The sequence below is a fragment of the Eufriesea mexicana genome, unplaced genomic scaffold (assembly GCF_001483705.2).
Source record: "Eufriesea mexicana isolate 0111107269 unplaced genomic scaffold, ASM148370v2 scaffold8839, whole genome shotgun sequence".
In the NCBI taxonomy this organism is placed as follows: Eukaryota; Metazoa; Arthropoda; class Insecta; order Hymenoptera; family Apidae; genus Eufriesea; species Eufriesea mexicana.
Window position 1 is genome coordinate 526,037 of NW_016916568.1, and position 19,732 is coordinate 545,768.

General features: G+C 38.1%; 2 protein-coding genes across 5 annotated transcripts in view; one reads left to right on the forward strand and one right to left on the reverse strand.

The window, feature by feature from the left end:
- The window catches only part of Adsl (adenylosuccinate lyase), a 31,484-nt gene that overhangs the window by 401 nt on the left and 11,351 nt on the right, over nucleotides 1–19,732 (forward strand). The window contains exon 2 of one of the 3 annotated variants that reach the window (XM_017907724.1): nucleotides 730–838. In XM_017907724.1, coding sequence (XP_017763213.1) covers nucleotides 730–838 — 109 coding nt within the window. Of the gene's footprint in view, nucleotides 1–592; nucleotides 839–19,732 lie in introns of those variants that run through there. The other 2 variants (XM_017907723.1, XR_001890601.1) reach the window with 2 other exon arrangements.
- LOC108552997 (uncharacterized) lies at nucleotides 9,601–16,134 on the reverse strand. Of its 2 annotated transcripts, none has more exons than XM_017907727.1 (4): nucleotides 15,201–16,134; nucleotides 14,455–14,666; nucleotides 13,628–13,813; nucleotides 9,601–10,629 (listed from the first exon to the last, which is right to left on the reverse strand). In XM_017907727.1, the coding sequence occupies exons 2-4, from the start codon at nucleotides 14,542–14,544 to the stop codon at nucleotides 10,399–10,401; spliced, it is 507 nt and encodes a 168-aa protein (XP_017763216.1). In that variant the 5' UTR covers nucleotides 14,545–14,666; nucleotides 15,201–16,134; the 3' UTR covers nucleotides 9,601–10,398. The 2 variants fall into 2 exon arrangements, with proteins under 2 accessions (XP_017763216.1, XP_017763217.1); XM_017907728.1 differs by having other exon boundaries at nucleotides 14,455–14,696.

Here is a 19,732-nt window from a genome sequence, read left to right on the forward strand (position 1 = left end):
TTGTCTCTGCAAATGGCATTGCGATTTGCAAGAATCGTAAACACTCGCGCACGATACTCGAGTGCAGATCATTTTTATTATAATTTATATCTTGATAAATATTCGTTGTGATTCAATTTCCTCTTTTAAGGAAAAAAAAGGCAGGCATTCTTTGTTTATTGACTAATAGTCATGGCAACCGAAGCGCGTGCTAGCATTCCAGTATTCTATAAATTCATTTAGAATTGCATACATGCATATATAACATGCATATACAAAAAAAAATTATACAATTTTTATTGCGAATTACTTCATACTTATTTATGCAAAGGTATTTTAAAAACATATTTATCTTCGTATATAATTACTTCTTTTTAATTATGCCAAATTTATAACATCTAATATGAACAGATTCTTCCTTTACATAAAAGATCTTAAATAATTTTATTTTCAAAGTAAAATTAAGTAAAATTACGTTTTAAACGAATCAGTATTATTCCATGGTATGGTAAAGTGGTTTGAATTAAAGTAGTTCATATTTCTGTCACGAGCGGCGCCGCGATTGCCAGCCTACCTCAAAGCGAATGCGCAGCGTTAGATGCGCCGAGTAAATCAGTTGATCACGTGCTTGTTCGTTGTTGTCTTACACGAAATATATTTTGAGCATTGTACTGTCAATCGAGTAAATTAGAAAACAGTGAAAATGAGTTCTCCGACGATAACAAACAGTGAATATTGTGACTACCGCAGTCCCTTGGCAACGAGATACGCCTCGAAGGAAATGCGCTACAACTTCAGTGAGCAACACAAGTTCAGCACGTGGCGGAAATTATGGATTTACCTGGCCAAGGCACAGATGGTTCGTAACTGTCGAACTAAATTACCATAACCCGTTTATTCCCTGTGTCATAGCAAAATAATCAATTTTTCTTTTCCATTTTTCATTTGCTAACTGCATGTGTGCTCCATTTGTTTTTTGTCCTTTTCTTTGCCGCTAGTGATAAAGATAATTGTACTAGATAATTCTTTAGGAACATAGATGGAGTTCAATTACGCCGTCAATTCATGGCTGACGAGGTTCCATTATATTTTATCGAGAATATTATTATCACGTAAATCAGTTCATTTAAATAATTAAAAATATATACATATTAATAAAATATATTTATTAATTAAATATATTATATGATTTACGTGAAATAATATTACACGAATAGGAAATAATTTAAGAATAGAATTAACATATTCAATAAAATAAAAATCTATCTTTCGTTTTGTGCTCTAATCGATAATAATTAATAATAACAATTGCGACGTCGTTCTAAATATTAGATTACCACGCATTTTTTAAAGGTTATCGAGGACTCACATTTCACAAATAATTAGAACAAATTGTGATTTTGCAAACACAGGTTCTCTTCGTGAAATTTCAATTCAGCAAATTGGATTTATCATGTTCCCGACTTTTTTCTTCTTTTTTTAATCTAAATATTTTCAATCATTAACGAACTGCAGCTGGAGGAAAGCGGAACGTGTGACGAGCAGGGCAAAGTGGAAATAACGAAGAGCTTCATCGAGCCAACTAAGAAGATCGTGTCCAGCTTCAAACAGCGAGGTTACGATTTACGATGCATGATAAATAACGAACGATCGCAAAAGCTGGTCGGTATACCAGCGCCAGCAAGGCGACCGATCAAATGTGCTAAGGAGAACTCGTTAAAAAGCCAGAATAATTCAACGAATCAATACAAAACCGAAGAATGTAAAAGGAACTTATACTCGAATTGCTCGTCAGTAGCATTATCGAAGAACAAATACAAGGCGAAAGAAAATCTTGGTCCATCGTGGGACATAAACAGAAACTTGAACAACAATTTGGACCAGTCCTTGTTGCACAAACACCTCAAGAACCGTGTTCACCACGACCAGTCGACCACGATTCTTCCTGCGATTAGCTCCTACCTAATGTATTTAAACAAGAGAAAAGGTTTAAAGGGTTTGAAATGGAACGACTCGCAAAGATGTCCCAGAGAATCCTTCCGTGATATTCGTTTCGACGACTACCACTGTGTTGATCTTCAAAATTCGTCGAATAATCTCACGAAAAGTTTCCCTGAGTCTTTAAGCATCCCAAACGAGAACGATAACAGGGCTTACGTTAGGCTCATGCAGGGCAATGTTTATAAAAATGAACGAATTCTTGTAGAAAATAACGTGCCTCCGCGTCCGAATAATTTCTCGAATTGTCATCCCTTCAACGAGGCTAATTGTCAATTTACCAACTGTTATCAGTGTAGCAATTATTATCAGAATTTCGCGATTAATGCTACTAATCAAAGTAATCCTACGCCTTGTGTTCAATTTCCGAATCAGAGTTCAGCACATAATTTGCTGAGCGTACATAAATTACAAAGTTTATCACAGCAATTTTCACAAAATTACGTTAATCCTATGATGATCAATCAGAACTTTAGCTGGTCTCTTCCTAAGTTTTTGCCTATGGAAGTTTATTATTGCAACTCGGCAAGTATTCCTGATGCGTATAATAGGATTCTGAACGATTGCAAGTATTTAAATAATTGTCAGGTAGCTAAGAATTCGCAACAGCAGAATTACGAGGCTTTCCCGAGTGCTGTATCGAATTTCGATAGAAAATTCGCGTACGAAAATCCCATAAATACTGTAAATCCTGCGTTATATGCGAACAATTAGTGTATGATTTCTTTACCAAGCGATTAATTACAAAAATCGTCGACTGCTGATAGTAGAAAGTTACGAGATTGTGGAATATTATTCTAATCTTTGCTTCGTTGGGTGCCATTATGTAACGTTAGAATTAAGAGAAGATAGATAAGGTAATATCCATGCAAATATTCCATGGAAGTCTGGAGTTTGTTAGTTTTATTTATCGTAAATAGATATTTGTACTGGGAAACAGTATGAAATTGTAGGAAAAATTTGTGATTGAACATACTTTTTTTTAGCATTGAGATAATTATATGACATTATGTTAGAGCGTGTAGAGATTTTGCTAATCAGTATTTGAAAGAAATAATCGATGATTTGTATTTTTACAATTAGTGTTCTGTATCTTGTGACGATTTTGTTTATTAAGTATACATACTTATTGATTTTTGATAGTCTCTGGAGAATGGAAAATTTAAAATTTGATATAAGCTGATGTTTCTTAATGATTCATTGTCTTCTCAAGGTTTATTATATGCAAAGCAACGTCGTTTTATACCAAAGAATAGTAATATATATTAATGGTAGTTATTAGATGATCGTTACTCCTTATTGATGTAATCACAAAAATCTGTATCGATTGTTATGCATAGTGTCTTTTCTGATCAGCTTCTGGTAAACTTATAGGACTATAAAAATTGTTAGGTACATTCCAGCCTTGGTTCTTTGTACTTTCCCCTTTCTACGGTATTGCACGTTTTGCACGTATAGATTTTAATTTATCGCTTATTGTATTACATTTTTTAAATTAAATGATCAGTATCATCGTGATAAAGAGATTTTACGGGACGTGTATAATTTGTTTGCGAAATTACCATTTATTATAAACATTGGAAATAATGTTAAGATAGATACAATGCTGTTTTATGACACATTATAATATTTTACAATCATCCTTGAGTATGAAGCATTGTTAAAACATGTTTTTCTTATAATCAACGATCTCTTATCTTTTTTAAAGAAATAAACAACGTTTTTGAATACTTAAAATATTTTACACGGTTAATAGGTCGTTTCATATGATGAGAAATTACACTTTGTTTTGTTTTGGAATTTAGAGTCCCTCGTCGAGCTGTAAGCAGTAAAATAATTATCGTTTATAAATTTATCCATGAACTTGGATAATTAAACACTTACCTGTGACCACAGTTCTCTCGCGTTCATTCGGTATACGATTTTCATTTATGTACATGAATATATTTTCTTGATTAATTTAATTTTAATTATATTCAACACTGCGTCAATTTTTGGGGTAGAATTACGCTGATACAGTAGTAGACTGCGCAGGTATCTGTATTTGGCCGCATTGTGGACAATTGTCTGTCTTATTTCTTTTAGTCTGTAAGTCGAAGAGAATGTAACACGAGTCACTTACAATTTATCGCAGCGCAACTCACTTGACTACGTAAATAATTCCCACACGCGTAACATGCCAAATTTTTCTGATCCGCCTCTTTCTTGTGTAATACCTAAGGCATTTCAAAAGCGATATTTCGATGTATGCAACATTTCTGTAATTTTATAGTACCTTAACCGATTTTTGTGGCGCGCAATATTCACAGTAGAATCGTCCTCGTTTATCCCTATGAACGTAACAATACTGAAAGGAACTCGACGTTGTGGGTACCTGTTAGAGTGTCAAATCAAACGGCGAAATAAATTATATTCCAATATTCATGACTGTTGTGATCAAAAATATCAAATTGTCGAAATTAACCTGCAGTCTTTTGCAAGCGAGACAAATATTTATAGCTTTTTCTTCGGGCGAGGCAGGCTTTTCTGCAAAGAGTGTCTATAAAATATTTCATTAGGCTGAATTATTTATGAAACAGTGACACGTGGTTCGTTTCTTAGTCAGAAAAATTGCTTTGAAACTTGGTTCAGTTCGCTTGTGATACCATTACCTCAGTCTCCGTTGCAGGAACGCTTGCAGAGGTGTCGGTAAGATTAGAAGTTTGAACATTTATATCGGTATGTCTGAAAATATCAATTTGTGCAAAAATAATAGTACCTGACGAGATAATTATTTCAGAGACGAATTTAGAACAATATGTTATCTCCTTACGTCAATTCGGCAGGCTCAACTTTGTTTTTTTTTCGGAAAACGTAGGTTCTTTTAAGTCTGTTATTCGGGCCGATCACTTCTGCTAGATTTCTAAAAGGATCGAGTAATCGAGCGTTTAAAGCAATTTCCGGTGTAGTATCGCCTATGTATCGCGGTCAGACGAGATTAGGATTATTCAGGCTGCAGTTATATTTTACGACACGTTTCGCTAAAGTAAAGTAAAATTCACTACGTTCTCCTGTGCTATATTAATTATTATGTCCTGCATTAACACCAAATGGAATAAAAATATTCATTCCTATCTTTACCAAGGAATGAAACATAAGATCATCTTTTCATCTTCGACTTGTCAAAATTAGAAAGTATCCAATTTAAAAAAAAGAAAAAAAAAAATGAAATTCTGAAAGTGCTATTATTTACTCCAAATAAAATTATAATATATGAAACAAAATTATTTCTTACGTCTGTGTTTCTGCCTGAGGTTGAGGCGTGGAATCGGTTTCCTGTGACTGTTCCACAGTTTTAACATTACATTTCGACTTATCAGAGACCTTAGTATCCTTCGTATATTTCTCGGTCTCATTTTCATCGTCTTCCGTTTGCTTCTGTGCCATAGACACCTCCGAGTCCTTGTACGACATCGTGCTTATCTCAGATTCCGAATTATACTCCATGACTTTGCCCGAGTTGATCGAATCCGAGGCAGCCATCTTCTCGTCATCCTGATCAGCAATCATGACTCGCGCCTGTTTCGCTTTCCGTTTCTTTTCGTTTCTCTTGTCCCCTGTACCATCGACGTGTATCCCCCGTTTCGTCTGATTTGTACCCGATCTATCCAGGTCGATCTGTTTCAGCGGAGACTCCGACTTGGTTCCCTCGATTTCCTGCAGGCGATCTATCATCTCCGCAACTTGACGTCGCGGAGGGATCAGCTTTTTCTCGGACAACGTCTTGTGGATGTCTATCGACCTTTCCGAAGGACTTTTCGCTTCTTCCGACAGAGATTCTGGCACCTCTTGCGGGGAGGATTCCGACAGCTTTTCCGCCGGAGGTTCCTTTGGCACTTCCTTCTCAGCAGGCTCTATCGCGGCGGGTTCTGCAACCTTCTTTAGGGCAGATTTCATCGACCCTTTCGCGTCGTCACTCGTTGGTAATTGTACTTTCTTCGTCTCCGATATCAATACCTGATTTTTATTCTTCGCGTCTGATTTTTGGTCCTCTTTATCGATAAAATGATATTCGATCATTCTTGGCAGGTGGTAAATCTATCTGAGTCGTCTTACATCGTTTTCGGCACGGCAGTTTGACACGAGGTATGAATTTTCTTCGGTGTCACGCAGTAAGATGCCAAAGTCAATTTGGTGACGATTTCCGGGACCCCTGCTGAATTTGGATCTTGCTGTTGATGCTGGTTGCCTTGGGAAAAATGAATATCTGGAATTAAGGTTCCGGGAGATCGGCTGATCGCTATGGGTTCTAGTTCATGGTAAAACATTGTCAGTTGACAGGTAAAATCGGTAGTGAGGGTTTTTGGTAGCAGTACGTTTCACTGTTCCCGGTTCACCGAAGGAATAATCACTTTTCTACGTTTCAATGGTATATTTGTCATATCTCAAAGCGTTTTATAATATCGGAAGATAGTTGTACTAGATCTAAGATAATTGTTAGATCTAAGAAATGTCACGCGTTTGCTGTCAAATTAACGCCTGTACTCGCAACCTGACGGAGTCGATCATTCTCACTCGTCAACATATCATCCACCGGTTGCACCCGTGTTTGGTCCTTGGTAGCTTCCTTATCCTGCTTCGCCTGTTCTGGTCGCTGCGTTTGCTGCTGTTGACTCTGCCGTGACACTTGAATTATACCTCTGACGCACCTACAACTGATCGCGATAAATTTCATTGGTTTCGTCTCGTCCAAGGGCTAACGTTACTCGCCAATTTTTCCTCGTGTCAGTTGCGCAAATTATTTAGAAATACTAACCCTGTACAGCACGGTGTCCCTCTAAGAAGCTGCACAAGTGCTGGGCAAGGTACACATGGCGTTTGTTGAGTTGCTGGCTGCATCGGGGAGCCCGAGAATCGTATCTGCTGGTTGCATAGCTCGCATCTGCTCACCGTTTGCACAGGGGTCTCTTTTACTTCTCGATCAGTCTAATCGAATTCTTGCAGTTATTCACACGCGATTTGGTGAAATAATAATCGATCGTAAAGAGGCTCTTGGTCTTTTTCATTTTGATAGCTTATTCCGATTTCTATAATTACTTTTAGTCTATTTACTGTCAATTTTATTTTTGTTTTTAGCTTTATTCCTGTTTTATTTTCCGTGCTTAACGTTCGTATTTGTATTATTACCTGGCTTTGCGTGCTCGACGTCTGATTGCGTTCCGTTTGAACATCAGCAACCTCCAGGAAGCAGAGATTTCTAGCACTCGTTGGACAATCGACGTATTGCCGTCGATGTCCATATGAGATTTTCCTCTTGCTGTGATCAGGCTCCGCGTTCTCGTCGCCGGAAGCTACTCTGATGCTGCTGACGCTGGTCATCAGGTCATGTTTGACCGTCTAGATTGTAGAGAGACACCTTAAAAGAAACGTGACACTCCAGGAACATAGATTACTTCGATCCAGTTACATTAATATTACAATGTCATTAGGAAAATATCTCTATAGAATTTACTTATTAAAATTATACAGCGAAATACATCGAAATACTACATTTTTAAAAGCAACGCGAATCGCGAATGAAAACGACGGTCGGTTCTTTGCGTGTCGAAAGTATAGTCAATCGAGGGTGAACCGTGGGATAGGAAACATGAAAAAGTCGATTGCTGGTAACAATCGTACACACATGGTGGGTCACGAGCTGTACTTTCTAAGTACCTTTACTTTCCTGTTTCTCCGTAATTTATTCTATTAACTCATCCTTTGTGAATAGCAACAAGAGCTCATCCTGACATAGCAAGGTTCTAGAAGTAGCCTAATTTCTAAAATAATTTTAAGAATTATTGATATAATAAAATAAACACGAACTCACTTCGGTACACAAGGGATCGCAGAATTTTTTCTCATATAATATTTCCGGCTGCTTAGAGTGACAATACTGTTGGCAGATATTACAGGTACGTCTCCAATACCTATACGAAACACACGATACTTGGGTGACAGAAATTTTGGAACCGAAAACATCGAACTGGAAGATTCGAAACTTACGCGAGTATCAGCGCAATCTCGACCATGAAGAGGATGAAGGCGAGAAGCGAGAGGCAAGCCATTGCTATTATGTGCCATGTCGAGGAGTATGCGGATAACAGAAGGGTTCCAGTGGTTGAAAAGAATATCGTGCCCAGGAAGGCGAAGAGGAACATCTGAAATCGAGAGATCAAATAATTTTCGTTGGAATCTCTTTGTACCTTGTCGCGATTGTCACGAAGATCGATGCTCCGTGTCAAGTTTGGCAGAGATTTCCTCATACGAGTGATTACCGGCAACGTCTTCAGCTCTTTTGTGCGCACTTGACTGATTAAATCGATGGGAAGGACGATCACGTAGACTCCAGTGAGGGCGATGAGTAAAATACACGTAACGATTGGTAAAATGTCAGCCAGTATTATCGTGTAAATGACAAGTACAAAGATCAGTAGTATCACTAGCTAATCAATCAAACACACGGTTTATATTAGTTTTATGCGGTTGGTTTTCAAAATGCGTATGCACTGTCATGAAAGGCAGCATTAGGTTATTTTTAATACTCACGAATTGGAATATTCTCAGAGGTCTAATTACTAAACGAATGCACTTGGTGATTCTCTCCTTCTTCGTTTCCAGCCGAGAATTCGACTTGCTCTTTAAGGAACATATGCTTTCGTGCCAGTTATTCGTATCTGGAGATTGGAAAACGCGAAAATCTGATGAACGGGAAGAATAGGAAGATTCGAGGGGGTAGATGGGAAATAATTAAACCTTCGCACTGCATGATCACTTGGTTTTAAGGAGATTCATCAGCTTCCTGTCATTGAGCGAACCTCTATCATGGTTTGTGCAATATTTCACACCTAATCCAGTTTTTGTTTATTGTCGTGTTGAATCGATGCGTTGTGTATCGATACGTTGCGGTTTTTAGAGGTTATGTTCACGAGTCACTTGTAAACACTATTATAGTGGAGAGATGTGTCCAAAGTTTGGCAATTTTTGTGAACGAGTAATTGAGATATAAATGAAAAACACGAGTGTAGGCAATTAAATAAAAATTAAAGTTTTATGCAGGTATATTAAATAATAAAACACGCTATTTTCTCGCGATTTATTTTGTACATATTACATGGCATGAGCTACATAAAATGTTTGTCTTATATACGTTTACTTTCTTTATTGATAAATCTTACATTTAGCTTATAAAATTATATTACGAAAGGTTATTAATAATTATTAATTTAAGGAACGATGTAAACATCGTTTATATCGAGATATAAATTGGACGGAATGTATTTTGATAAAGACAATTTTTGTTAAATCTATACAATAGATCTATAAATTGATAGGTATATAAAGACAAATCGTAATTTTTTTACGCGATATAGTTACAATTAACGGTATAAAAAGTAGATATAATTTTTACCGATTATGTAATAATATTCATGGCAATTCTGAGATTTGCAATACATATAAAATGTATAATACAAGTAAGAAATATAATATAGTTATTTATCAGATTATGGTAATACTACTCTAGTTATACAAACTTCGGACTATAAATAACATTTAATATAGTATATTCATATTTTTCGGTGGATCTTTATATTTTCTTAAAAATATAACGTGTGTCTTAGACGTAGAAAATCTTTGGATATTAATTGCTACTGATTATTACATGCTACGTTACAGAAAGAAAAGAATTACGACTACGAATCCTATAAAACGAACCTAAAATATTATTATCATGATCGTCTGTAATTTAAAGCTATAGTTCATTTAACCTAATTACCTACGATAAAATTCACTGCGCCATAATTTGTACATTTCCTAAACATGCCTACAGCCCTAATTTTCGCGCGATATCTAAGCTAAATTTTCTTTCAAAAAATTGGACGGACTCAAACTTACAGCTAATCTTTGAATATTTGGCTCGTGAATTGTTTTTGGACTGTGCTTTACTGTACACAATTTTCTCTTACTCGATTATTCTTCAATGCACGACGTGGAACACATTCGGTGGAAAGCCATTTGCTTTTCTACTTTTTCGCTCCAAATTTCATGCTGTTTCTCGAAAATATCCGACATTCTATTCGCAACGCTTATTTAAAAATATTACTATTACAACATATACATTTTTAACATTTACATTTGTAGAATTTGTATCGTTTAAAGCCTCCAAGATACCTCGTAGCAAGTCATCAGACGCTATTCGTCATCATCTCCAATGTCCCTAATCTCTTTTTCCATAAACGCGTGATATTCTTCCAAAATTTCCGTATAATTAGTTAACGAGATATTTTTACAGCCTCGTTGATACTTCATCGTCGATATCGTCGAGTGTGCACTTGCAGGTGCGATTCTCACAAATTTTTCATAACACTCGTTCTGATTCGTAGACAGTGCTGTTGTCCCTCTTCACTCAGTGGTCTTGGACCAGAATTTGACGAGGAAGAAGATCTCGAAGATGAAAGCCACCGAGTTGGCGAATGTGAATATAGATCCTGATATTAACATGTCCATGTACTGTTTGCTTGGATAGTATCCGTTGTTGTTGAAATAAGGGCCGAGGATCGTCCGCCAATTGTAGACAATCACGCTTCCAGCCACGATGTGCAGAAGCGCGCCGACCGAGGCGAATATTATCAGCTGCAATCAGAGCAGATCGATGTTACTTGTAAATGCATCGGGATCAACGATCCACTTTTACTTCTTTGTCTTCTCAAGGATAACAGAACGACGAACGTAGGAAATGCACGATCCTATGAATTTAATATCGAGCTAAACGTCATAGAGTGGTCATAGAGAAGAGTCGAGGGAAGTCGAGGAGAGATCGTTGCCTAGTAAATGGTGACTCTGAAAAATTATCAGGATCGATCCTCAGGTATCTGAGAGATTAATAGTATTTCAATTCTTACACCTGAAATTTAGAAATAGATTAGAAATATCCCAAAATAGTACTTAGAAATAGAAACAGTAATTTGGGTTACAAATGGTAATCGAAATCCTTAGTCGAAGTTCATATAATCTGCTATAAATCTTTCACCAGTGATCATCATGGTGGTTGTCTCCTCAGTGGAGTTATGGTCGTCACTAACATCCGGCGATATTAATTTTTTTAATTTATATTTGTTTCATTATAACCCATTTTTGGAAATCTGAACAACGTAAATAAATAGAGAATTTTAAATAGAAAACATTAATAATTTGCACCATTTTTCTTCTTTCTTTTTACCATATTGTTCGATAATTCATCATATATCTTAAGAATATTGGAAATTTTAAGGTATCTGAGAGATTAATAGTATTTCAATTCTTACACTTGAAATTTTGATTAGAAATATCCCAAAATAGTAATTAGAAATAGAAATAGTAATCGAAATCCTTAATCGAAGTTCATAGAATCTACTATAAATCTTTCTTCTCGAATTAACACGTTGACTGTCATGGTGGTCGTGGTCAACAGTGATCGGTGCTTGACTCCTCAGTGGAGCCATGGTGGTCACTAGCATTCGGCGATACTAATTTTTTAAATTTATGGAAATTGAATTAATTAATTTTTTTAATTTTTTGAAATTTGACAATAGAAAATATTAATAATTTGCACCATTTTTCTTCTTTTTTTTAAACATATTGTTCGATAATTCATCATTATATATCTTAAGAATATTGGAAATTTTAAGGTATCTGAGAGATTAATAGTATTTCAATTCTTACACTTGAAATTTTGATTAGAAATATCCCAAAATAGTAATTAGAAATAGAAATAGTAATCGAAATCCTTAATCGAAGTTCATAGAATCTACTATAAATCTTTCTTCTCGAATTAACACGTTGACTGTCATGGTGGTCGTGGTCAACAGTGATCGGTGCTTGACTCCTCAGTGGAGCCATGGTGGTCACTAGCATTCGGCGATACTAATTTTTTAAATTTATGGAAATTTGAATTAATTAATTTTTGTAATTTTTATTTGATAATAGAAAACATTAATAATTTGCACCATTTTTTTCTTTTTTTTCCATATTGTTCGATAATTCATCATTATATATCTTAAGAATAATGAAAATTTTATTCTGGCCTCCTGAATATACTACTTAAAAATCACGTGGCAGTCAACGTGTTAACTTTTTTAATTGACACAAAGATTTTTTAATCTTTGCATTCCGTACTCTAATTGCTAACTCGAATTAGAAATTGCCCGTGCAATTAGGATCCTCAGACGATATACACGCAATGTGTATTTGAAATTTCGAGCTGCTCCATTTTTGGATTTCTTTTCAGCCGAAGGAGGCTCTCCGAAGAATTAATTACTCGTTTTCTCGAGTCCGGGTATCGTTTCTAATTGTTTCATCTGAAATTCGAATTAGAAATTCTCAGACGAGGTGCAGGTCGATTCGAAATATCCTGCTTCCGAAATTTCTTAGACTAAGGAGGCCACGGTGTCGTTCACTTTCGTGCTGAACATAACGATTATTCCACGTGTTATCACGTCCGTGTGACACGGAACGACAATAATTATCGCGTTTCTCGAAGCGACTAGTCCCAGATACCATAGGTTTCGATCGTTTGGCGAACATAAACGCGAAGTAGGCGCACGATAAACGGTACGGGAACCTGGACGTTGATAAGTTATGAATCTTAATGAAACTAGAACGGAACACGTGTGTCGATTTCGAACGAGTAGCTCGCAAATGTTGATCAGATTATCGCCGCACATTTCTAAAACGTAATGGAAATTTGTATAAATTTTGTGCAACGATTTTTCAAAATTATTAAGAACACGACTAACGCGCGTAGTTTGGCGAGTTTCTAAATTGTATACACAGGAATAGCAGAGTCGTTAAAATTAAATTAGCCACGAGCCTCTAATTGATTTCTAATGTCAGAATTATAGTTTCTAAACGATACCAAGGGTAGATCGATACAGTTATTTAGCTGTTGCCTGTCATCCTGATGTTATTTGCGAGCTATAAAAATCAGGCGAACCGTCATTATTCTACCTTGAATACTTAACGAGGTCGTTATCGAGTAAATGCAAATATTTGATGAATCTTATGACACGAAGCTTTACCTGTAATATTTTTCAATTTTCTGTGATATACAAAAATATATAAATTATCGAGAAGCATCGTAAGAAAAGTTTATAGAAAAATTTGCGAAATTCTCGCAAGTTCAATTTCCTGGAGTAAAAATTTGCTACTGGCTAACTGTGATTATGATTGTTCGCGTATGATAAGATATGCAAATGGTTTTGCATAGTTGGAGCGAAGCGAAGATTATGCTAAAGACTCGAAGGACACGTGATATTTATCGAATATGCTATTTCTCCAATGACTTAGCCGTGTAAATGGGTTCCAGTTGGAGATTATCGAAATGCCGGAAACTTCAGACCCCCTGATGGATTTATGTGGAAAACACTGAATGTAGGAAATGAATTTGGCGCGATGTTATTTGTCCTTTCGCGATCGTCACGCGATCCCTTGATCGCAACGTTCTGTCATTTATTATCGTCAGACCTGTCACGTAATCCGTTTCATTGCCATAAAAATTCACGATGAACTTAGTACAAAATCGAACGACTCGTGTCAATGATACGTTTTATACTTTAATTTCTGCACTTTACGATTTTAAATAGAAATAACTTACCGATCTCTGCGGTATTCGATCTCCAATCATGTGGCAGATGATGAAAAGCGTGTTTATTATCATGTAACTACCGATAGCGATGTAAATTATCGCAGCATCGTCCAGCTTGAAGTGCGATCTGACCAAGATCTTTTGGAACGAATTTAGTGGATCGACGATTAATCCGATCGAGAACACAGACAGGATCTGTTGAATATAATGACACGTTAGATTAATCATTTGAGTGCCAAGCAGCGATTTTGCGCTTCTGTTTCGCTAAACAGTGTCAACGCTTTGGGCTGTCAAGTCTACAAACGCGAGACGCTCGTTTCTGTTGATGAGTGACTTTACAGCTATCGTTTGATGTTAGGTAAATTAAAATAAAATTGGAGTAATATTACAGTTTGTAGGTGTACACCTTTCTATTCTTATAAACAAAGGCTGTGACTACTTATGCTCAGAATTGCTTATGTCAAAGCGACACTGAATTGAAAGAATTACAACTTTTGGACAGGGAAACAGCAAAGACCCGTGGCACTCAAACAGTTAACCAATTGCGCTAGCAAGAAATTTACAGACGCGTGTACCAGAATGGTCCAGTATTTCTGTGACAATTGCCTGACGACGTGTATACCACGTCGTTGGCGACTCTGCGACAAAAGCATTACAACGTGCGTGGCACGTCTTTCGAGCGCAAGTGGTTAATAATCGATATTCGTATCACTTCGATAATTTTTTGAAATTTATAGCAATTGGATAGCACGTAAATATTAATTACTAAAATTTCTTCATCGAGCGATTCGTTCTTTCTCCCTGCTTTGATTATCAGATAAAAATCGTGTACTTACAACTTCCATAATTTTCATCAGAAGCGGTATGTGCCTCATTATATTCCGTTCCTTACGGGCAGGCTGGTCCTGCTGACTCTCGTCTGCCATTCTGACTCTGCGGTGTTTTCCTCTGCCGTCACCCAGTTTGAAAGATTTCAAGTCCACCCTTTGTTCACGAGCAATTCTTTTCACCCCTCGTTCCTAATCTCCTCTCATCAAGCAAATTGAACCTTGGTAGCAGCGAATAACGCGATAAGCATCTGAATTAACGGGGAACACGTTGCGTGTATGAATTAGAGACCGGTGGCGGCGTGACGTGATTTCGGACACGTGTGGTGGTTCTCGCATGCGTTTAATAAGTATCCCGTAATTCCTGCTTTCTCGTGAACCGAATTTTATCCTCTACTCGCAATAAACTTCCAGAAAGATAAAAATAAGGTACCATGAAACATCGGGTACTGCTACATTCGAACGACACGAAGCCACGTAAACAAAGATCTACGACTGTGCACGCATTCATATTTTCCTACACAGCTAGCATTCCTTACGTTTCTGATTCATACGTATTACACAACCACTGGGTACATGACTCAATGGCGGAGTACTACACGTCGAGTAACAGAAACGACATCTGATTCTATCGAGACTCTAGTGCGTCTAAGGTATCACCGAGATCTCTCGCCAAACTTCCGTCACGAATCACTGCACCTGCCTCGAAAATCCCCGTTCACGTTCTCCAGTAATATATATGTATATATTCATACCTCTTTCAACCACTTCGTACTTCCACCCACGTGGACTCGAAGACACAATCCGATTCCTCGAACCGAGTCACGCACACTCTCCGGTCAGCTTTGTTCTCTTCACCACACCAGATAGTAGCGGAAGAATTTGCAGGAATTCTAATGGAATCGCGAGGTCGATCGTAGAGATCGGTCACTATCGATCGTTCGGTCTGAGCAGGAGCGTAGTCACGTCGATGGCAGCTTGGAGAAGGTGGAATCGGCGAGGAAACACGTAGTTCCACACTGTGTGGCGGACCAACTTAAACTGGAACGCCAAGCGTGACACACCGCGAGGCTACGTCGCGTACGTGCAAGTTGCGCAGGCGGTCCGCTTTGTTAGCCAGGTTCACCGTATGACCGTGTCGCACTCGTTCGCTCCCGATCGTGTCACTGCCGCGTAATTTCGCGAAAACGATCCTCGCGTGCTTTCTAACTCGCTCAGATACGTCTAACTCCTCGAGTCAGTCGAGATGATCCCGGCTGACTTCTTGGCAGACCTCTGTCCCGAGGTGTCGACGAGGTCTCTCGAGGAAAGTGGGATTACGTAACGACGGACTCCTCGACTGTTTCGAGTGTTTCTTGGTCGTGGAAATTCTTCATGGGTGGAGGGTTACCGCTACTTTCCGCGCCGGGTGCCCTGTGACCGCGCAGAGCATTCTGTCCCTGAGGAATAATGGGTCGTGGGCGAGGCTCCTTTTTCTGGGTTAAATTGGTCGAGGCGGGGAACGTGGTCTGTCTGCGCGAAATTCGTTTCATCGTGCCTGTTTAGTCCTCGTGTTTGTCTTGCTTCGTGTCGTGATCCATGCAGTTTGAGAAGGTCTGGCGACGCGGCCTGCGCAGCCGGTTGTCTGCTAACAATTAGGTGTGTTCCTCGAATGATCGTCGTTGTCAGCGACACGTCATTATGCTTTACTGGCGGTGATCGATACTGGGAATACACTAAGGTATCGATGAATCGCGAGCGTTGTAAAATGTCAACCTTAAGGCGAGATTCTAATCTTCGGATTGGCAGCGTCGATAGGAACCGAGGTTGTTACCATGTCGATATGAGATTAGTAAAATTTAGTTCGTTGGAATACAGAATTTTTAGTTTTCGAGGTTGAAAATTAGGTGGAGTCATCGAACCAGACATGTCTTCGTGTCTTGCTTCGGATCTTTTGTCCTCGCGATTATCAAAAACGTGGCGTTTAAATTCGCAAAATTTATCATCGGCTACTAGAAGCGTTATCGTTTTAACTCTCTGCGGCACAGGATTTCAGATAATAAAATAGACCCGTGTTGCATAGGAATTTTATTGCGTTTTGAATGAATCAAAATTGGTATATTTTTATTAATGAAGGAATCACATAATGTAAAAACATAAAACCAGGAAAGGAAGATTGTCGCAATAAACCTTCCACTTGCAACAATTGATGAACCTGTACTGGCATGTTGAACATTGTCAACACGAGTGAATACATTTATAACATTTGTTGAAGGTATTTCCAGCTGCTTTACGTAAATAAGACGAAATATACACCTATGCTTTCGAGGTTGAAAATTAGGTGGAATCATCGAACCAGACATATCTTCGTGTCTTGCTTCGGATCTTTTGTCTTCGCGATTACCAAGAACGTAGCGTTTAATTTCACAAAATTTATTATTGACTATTAGAAACGTTATCGTTTTAACTCTTTGCGGCACAGGATTTCAGATAATGAAATACACCCATGTTGCATAGGAATTTTAATCCGTTTTAAATGTAACAAAATGTGTATACTTATACTAATAAAGGAATCACTGGTACGTTGAATGTTGCCAACACCAGCGAATACATTTAAAACATTTGTCGAAGGTATTACCGACTGCTTTACGTAAACAAGACGAAATATAAACCTATGCGCGTGCAGCTATTGCAATATTTCGAGGTAGGGCTAAAAATGTCCCACCATGCATTACGGTGCATCAAAAGGTGGGACATTTTTAATCCCATCGTGTCCCAAAGAGTTAAGACGAAGACTCGACTGACGAAATGCATCGAATGCGTTAACACTAAACCTAAATTAGAGCTCAAATGATCCTTCTTATATCTTTAATTAAAAATTTCGCGTTCAACTTTGTCTCCTTTTAATATGGGTGTAATTAATTTTGCAATATCTCTTGTCTTCCATTTATTCAAGTTTTTCTTTCAGTCTAACCTAACCTAACCTAACCATGCATTACGGCGTATCAAAATGGCGGGACACTTTTAATCCCAGCGTGCCCCAAAGAGTTAAACGATCATCTTAATCTTAAGAGTCTCTTCAAAGACCCTGGAACCTGACAAAATCGCCATGGACTGCCACAAAGTTCCAACCCAAGATAGTTCCCATACCTAAAAACCTATAATCGACGATTTCTCCTCCCTTTTCCACAGTCCAGTGCACGTGTTTGTTCCTCCGGTGCTACAATCGCGGCAAAAATTCAACGCAGCTAAATAAAAGCTGGAATCCCGGACGGGTGAGTTTGCATTTCGAAAAAGGCTGCGGTAATCGGAGCCTGTGACGAAGGGCGAGGTAACTGCGGTATTTAATTCGCGAGCACGTGTTGTTGGTACGTCGGAAGGTATGCATCGGTGCATGCTGCATTTCACGTGACTCACGGTGTATAATTTGCGTGAACGTGCTGCGGATGTGTACACGTGCAAAAACCTTCGGGCATAGGCCAGCACGGTGTCACGATTGAACATGCATGGAAGTAGAATCGTGTCGGAGGCACTGGAATAAAAGACAAAACTTTTCTTTCTCGAACCAAGTCAAACGGTCGTGCCCCCTGAGTCGAATTACCGTTGAGCAACATTGTGAAATAATTATTGCACGGGTCCATTTTCCTCGATTTCATGCGGCGTATCGCCTTTCGTGCACGATACATTTTCTGCGACGAATTAATGAGACGAGGATCGTGCAATTAACGTCTGCACTTCCTTGATAATTGCAAATTACGTATGAGATTTTTCACCCTTTAAAGTATCTTGGTTATTTATAATTTTAGGATTTCAAGTGTGAGACGTGGTCTATAGTTTCTAATGATTACCTCCAGTAATTCGTTTCTATGAATTTCAATTTTAAGGGACGAGGTAAGAAATGAAGTATAATATTGGGTGCAATTGTCTTTGCAATACTATCTAGTAGTATTCTCCCGTTATAAGTATGATAACTTAGTTACTTATCGTTAGGCGCAGACTTCGCTAATTTTAGTACAGGCAACGATTTAAAAAAGAATTTTAAATTTCTAAGTTGGTTGCGCAACCACTGATAAAAAGTACTAATTATGGAAACTTGCGAAGTCTCGACCGTGACACGGTAAACGTACAGTTGAAATATCGTAGCAATAAATCGGTCGTTTCACATACGATAAATATGGAACGAGTACAAGACATTTCTTATGTCCAATATCGACCATGAATTTGCCAGACTAACTATAACCGTCTGTCCAATGAAAAAGGCAAACTTGCAAGAAAGACTTCTCGCGATTAATTTTTATCACGAAACATCTACGTTTGTTATGAAACAAATTCATTAAACTTCCTATTTACCGAAATAAAAGGAAATTAATCGTTAATATCGAATAAAATATTAATTTTGAAATAAATATCGAGTATAAGCAACGGATGCAGAAAATCTAATACGATCGATCATAATGGAATAATTAAATCGTCGTTCACGACCCAACTGACCCGACTGATATTAACTTAACCTATCCGGATTATTTTCTAATTACGTAATAGTCTTAACGCGTAGCTACTCTTGTTACAGAAAAACTATACTACGTGCGCGTATGTAACGTATCCAAACACAGTACACGTATCCATACAATGTACATTCACGAACGTGCGTACAGAATATCACGTGTTCACTAGGTCAGTAGGTGCGGCCTGGTCTTCACCGACGATTATGCGATCTTCCATCTTGAACTACGTACCGTGATTTCCGTTTTAGGAAATCACACTGCCGTGACACCGCTACCTTCTCATACCTTCTGTAACCTGGATCGTTACGAAACGTGGGCACTGCTCGTTTCATCGCGTTCTTCTCTAGTCGATCTAGGTAGAGGCTCGGTAGAAATAGCGATCTCGTAAAGTTTGTTGCATCGAAATTTATTCAATTGCTCGATTTGTTTCTCTCACGTCATTATGTCATATGTCTTACGCGTTCGCTCGAGTTACATCTCGAAGAGTCAAATTGCCAGCAGCACTCGTAATTAACGAGATTACCTATCCGGATCGTGGGTGTGCGATTGTACCGGTCATTCACGACGATTGCGAGGTCAAGTAGACTAATTGATGCATATCATGGCCGCCACTGCAACCCTCCTTAACTTCGGTCGACATGCTATTCGTGCGCTAGACCAAGCAGATCTTCGTGACTCATTCGTCTCGCCCTCCATTCATAATTTTTCGAATTCTTGAACTACATACGCCGCGAGGGAATTTCGACGATTCTGCAATATCTTATGAGATTTTCATAGTTATTCCGACGAGAAGGAAGATTTTA

Excerpts from the sequence above, each read along its gene's own strand:
- LOC108552997 (XM_017907727.1), bottom strand. The coding sequence starts at position 14,544 with ATGGCAGACGAGAGTCAGCAGGACCAGCCTGCCCGTAAGGAACGGAAT. Across the intron at positions 13,814-14,454 it reads TGATGAAAATTATGGAAGTT|ATCCTGTCTGTGTTCTCGAT; the intron begins GTAAGTACACGA and ends TATATTCAACAG. Across the intron at positions 10,630-13,627 it reads ATCGAATACCGCAGAGATCG|CTGATAATATTCGCCTCGGT; the intron begins GTAAGTTATTTC and ends CTCTGATTGCAG.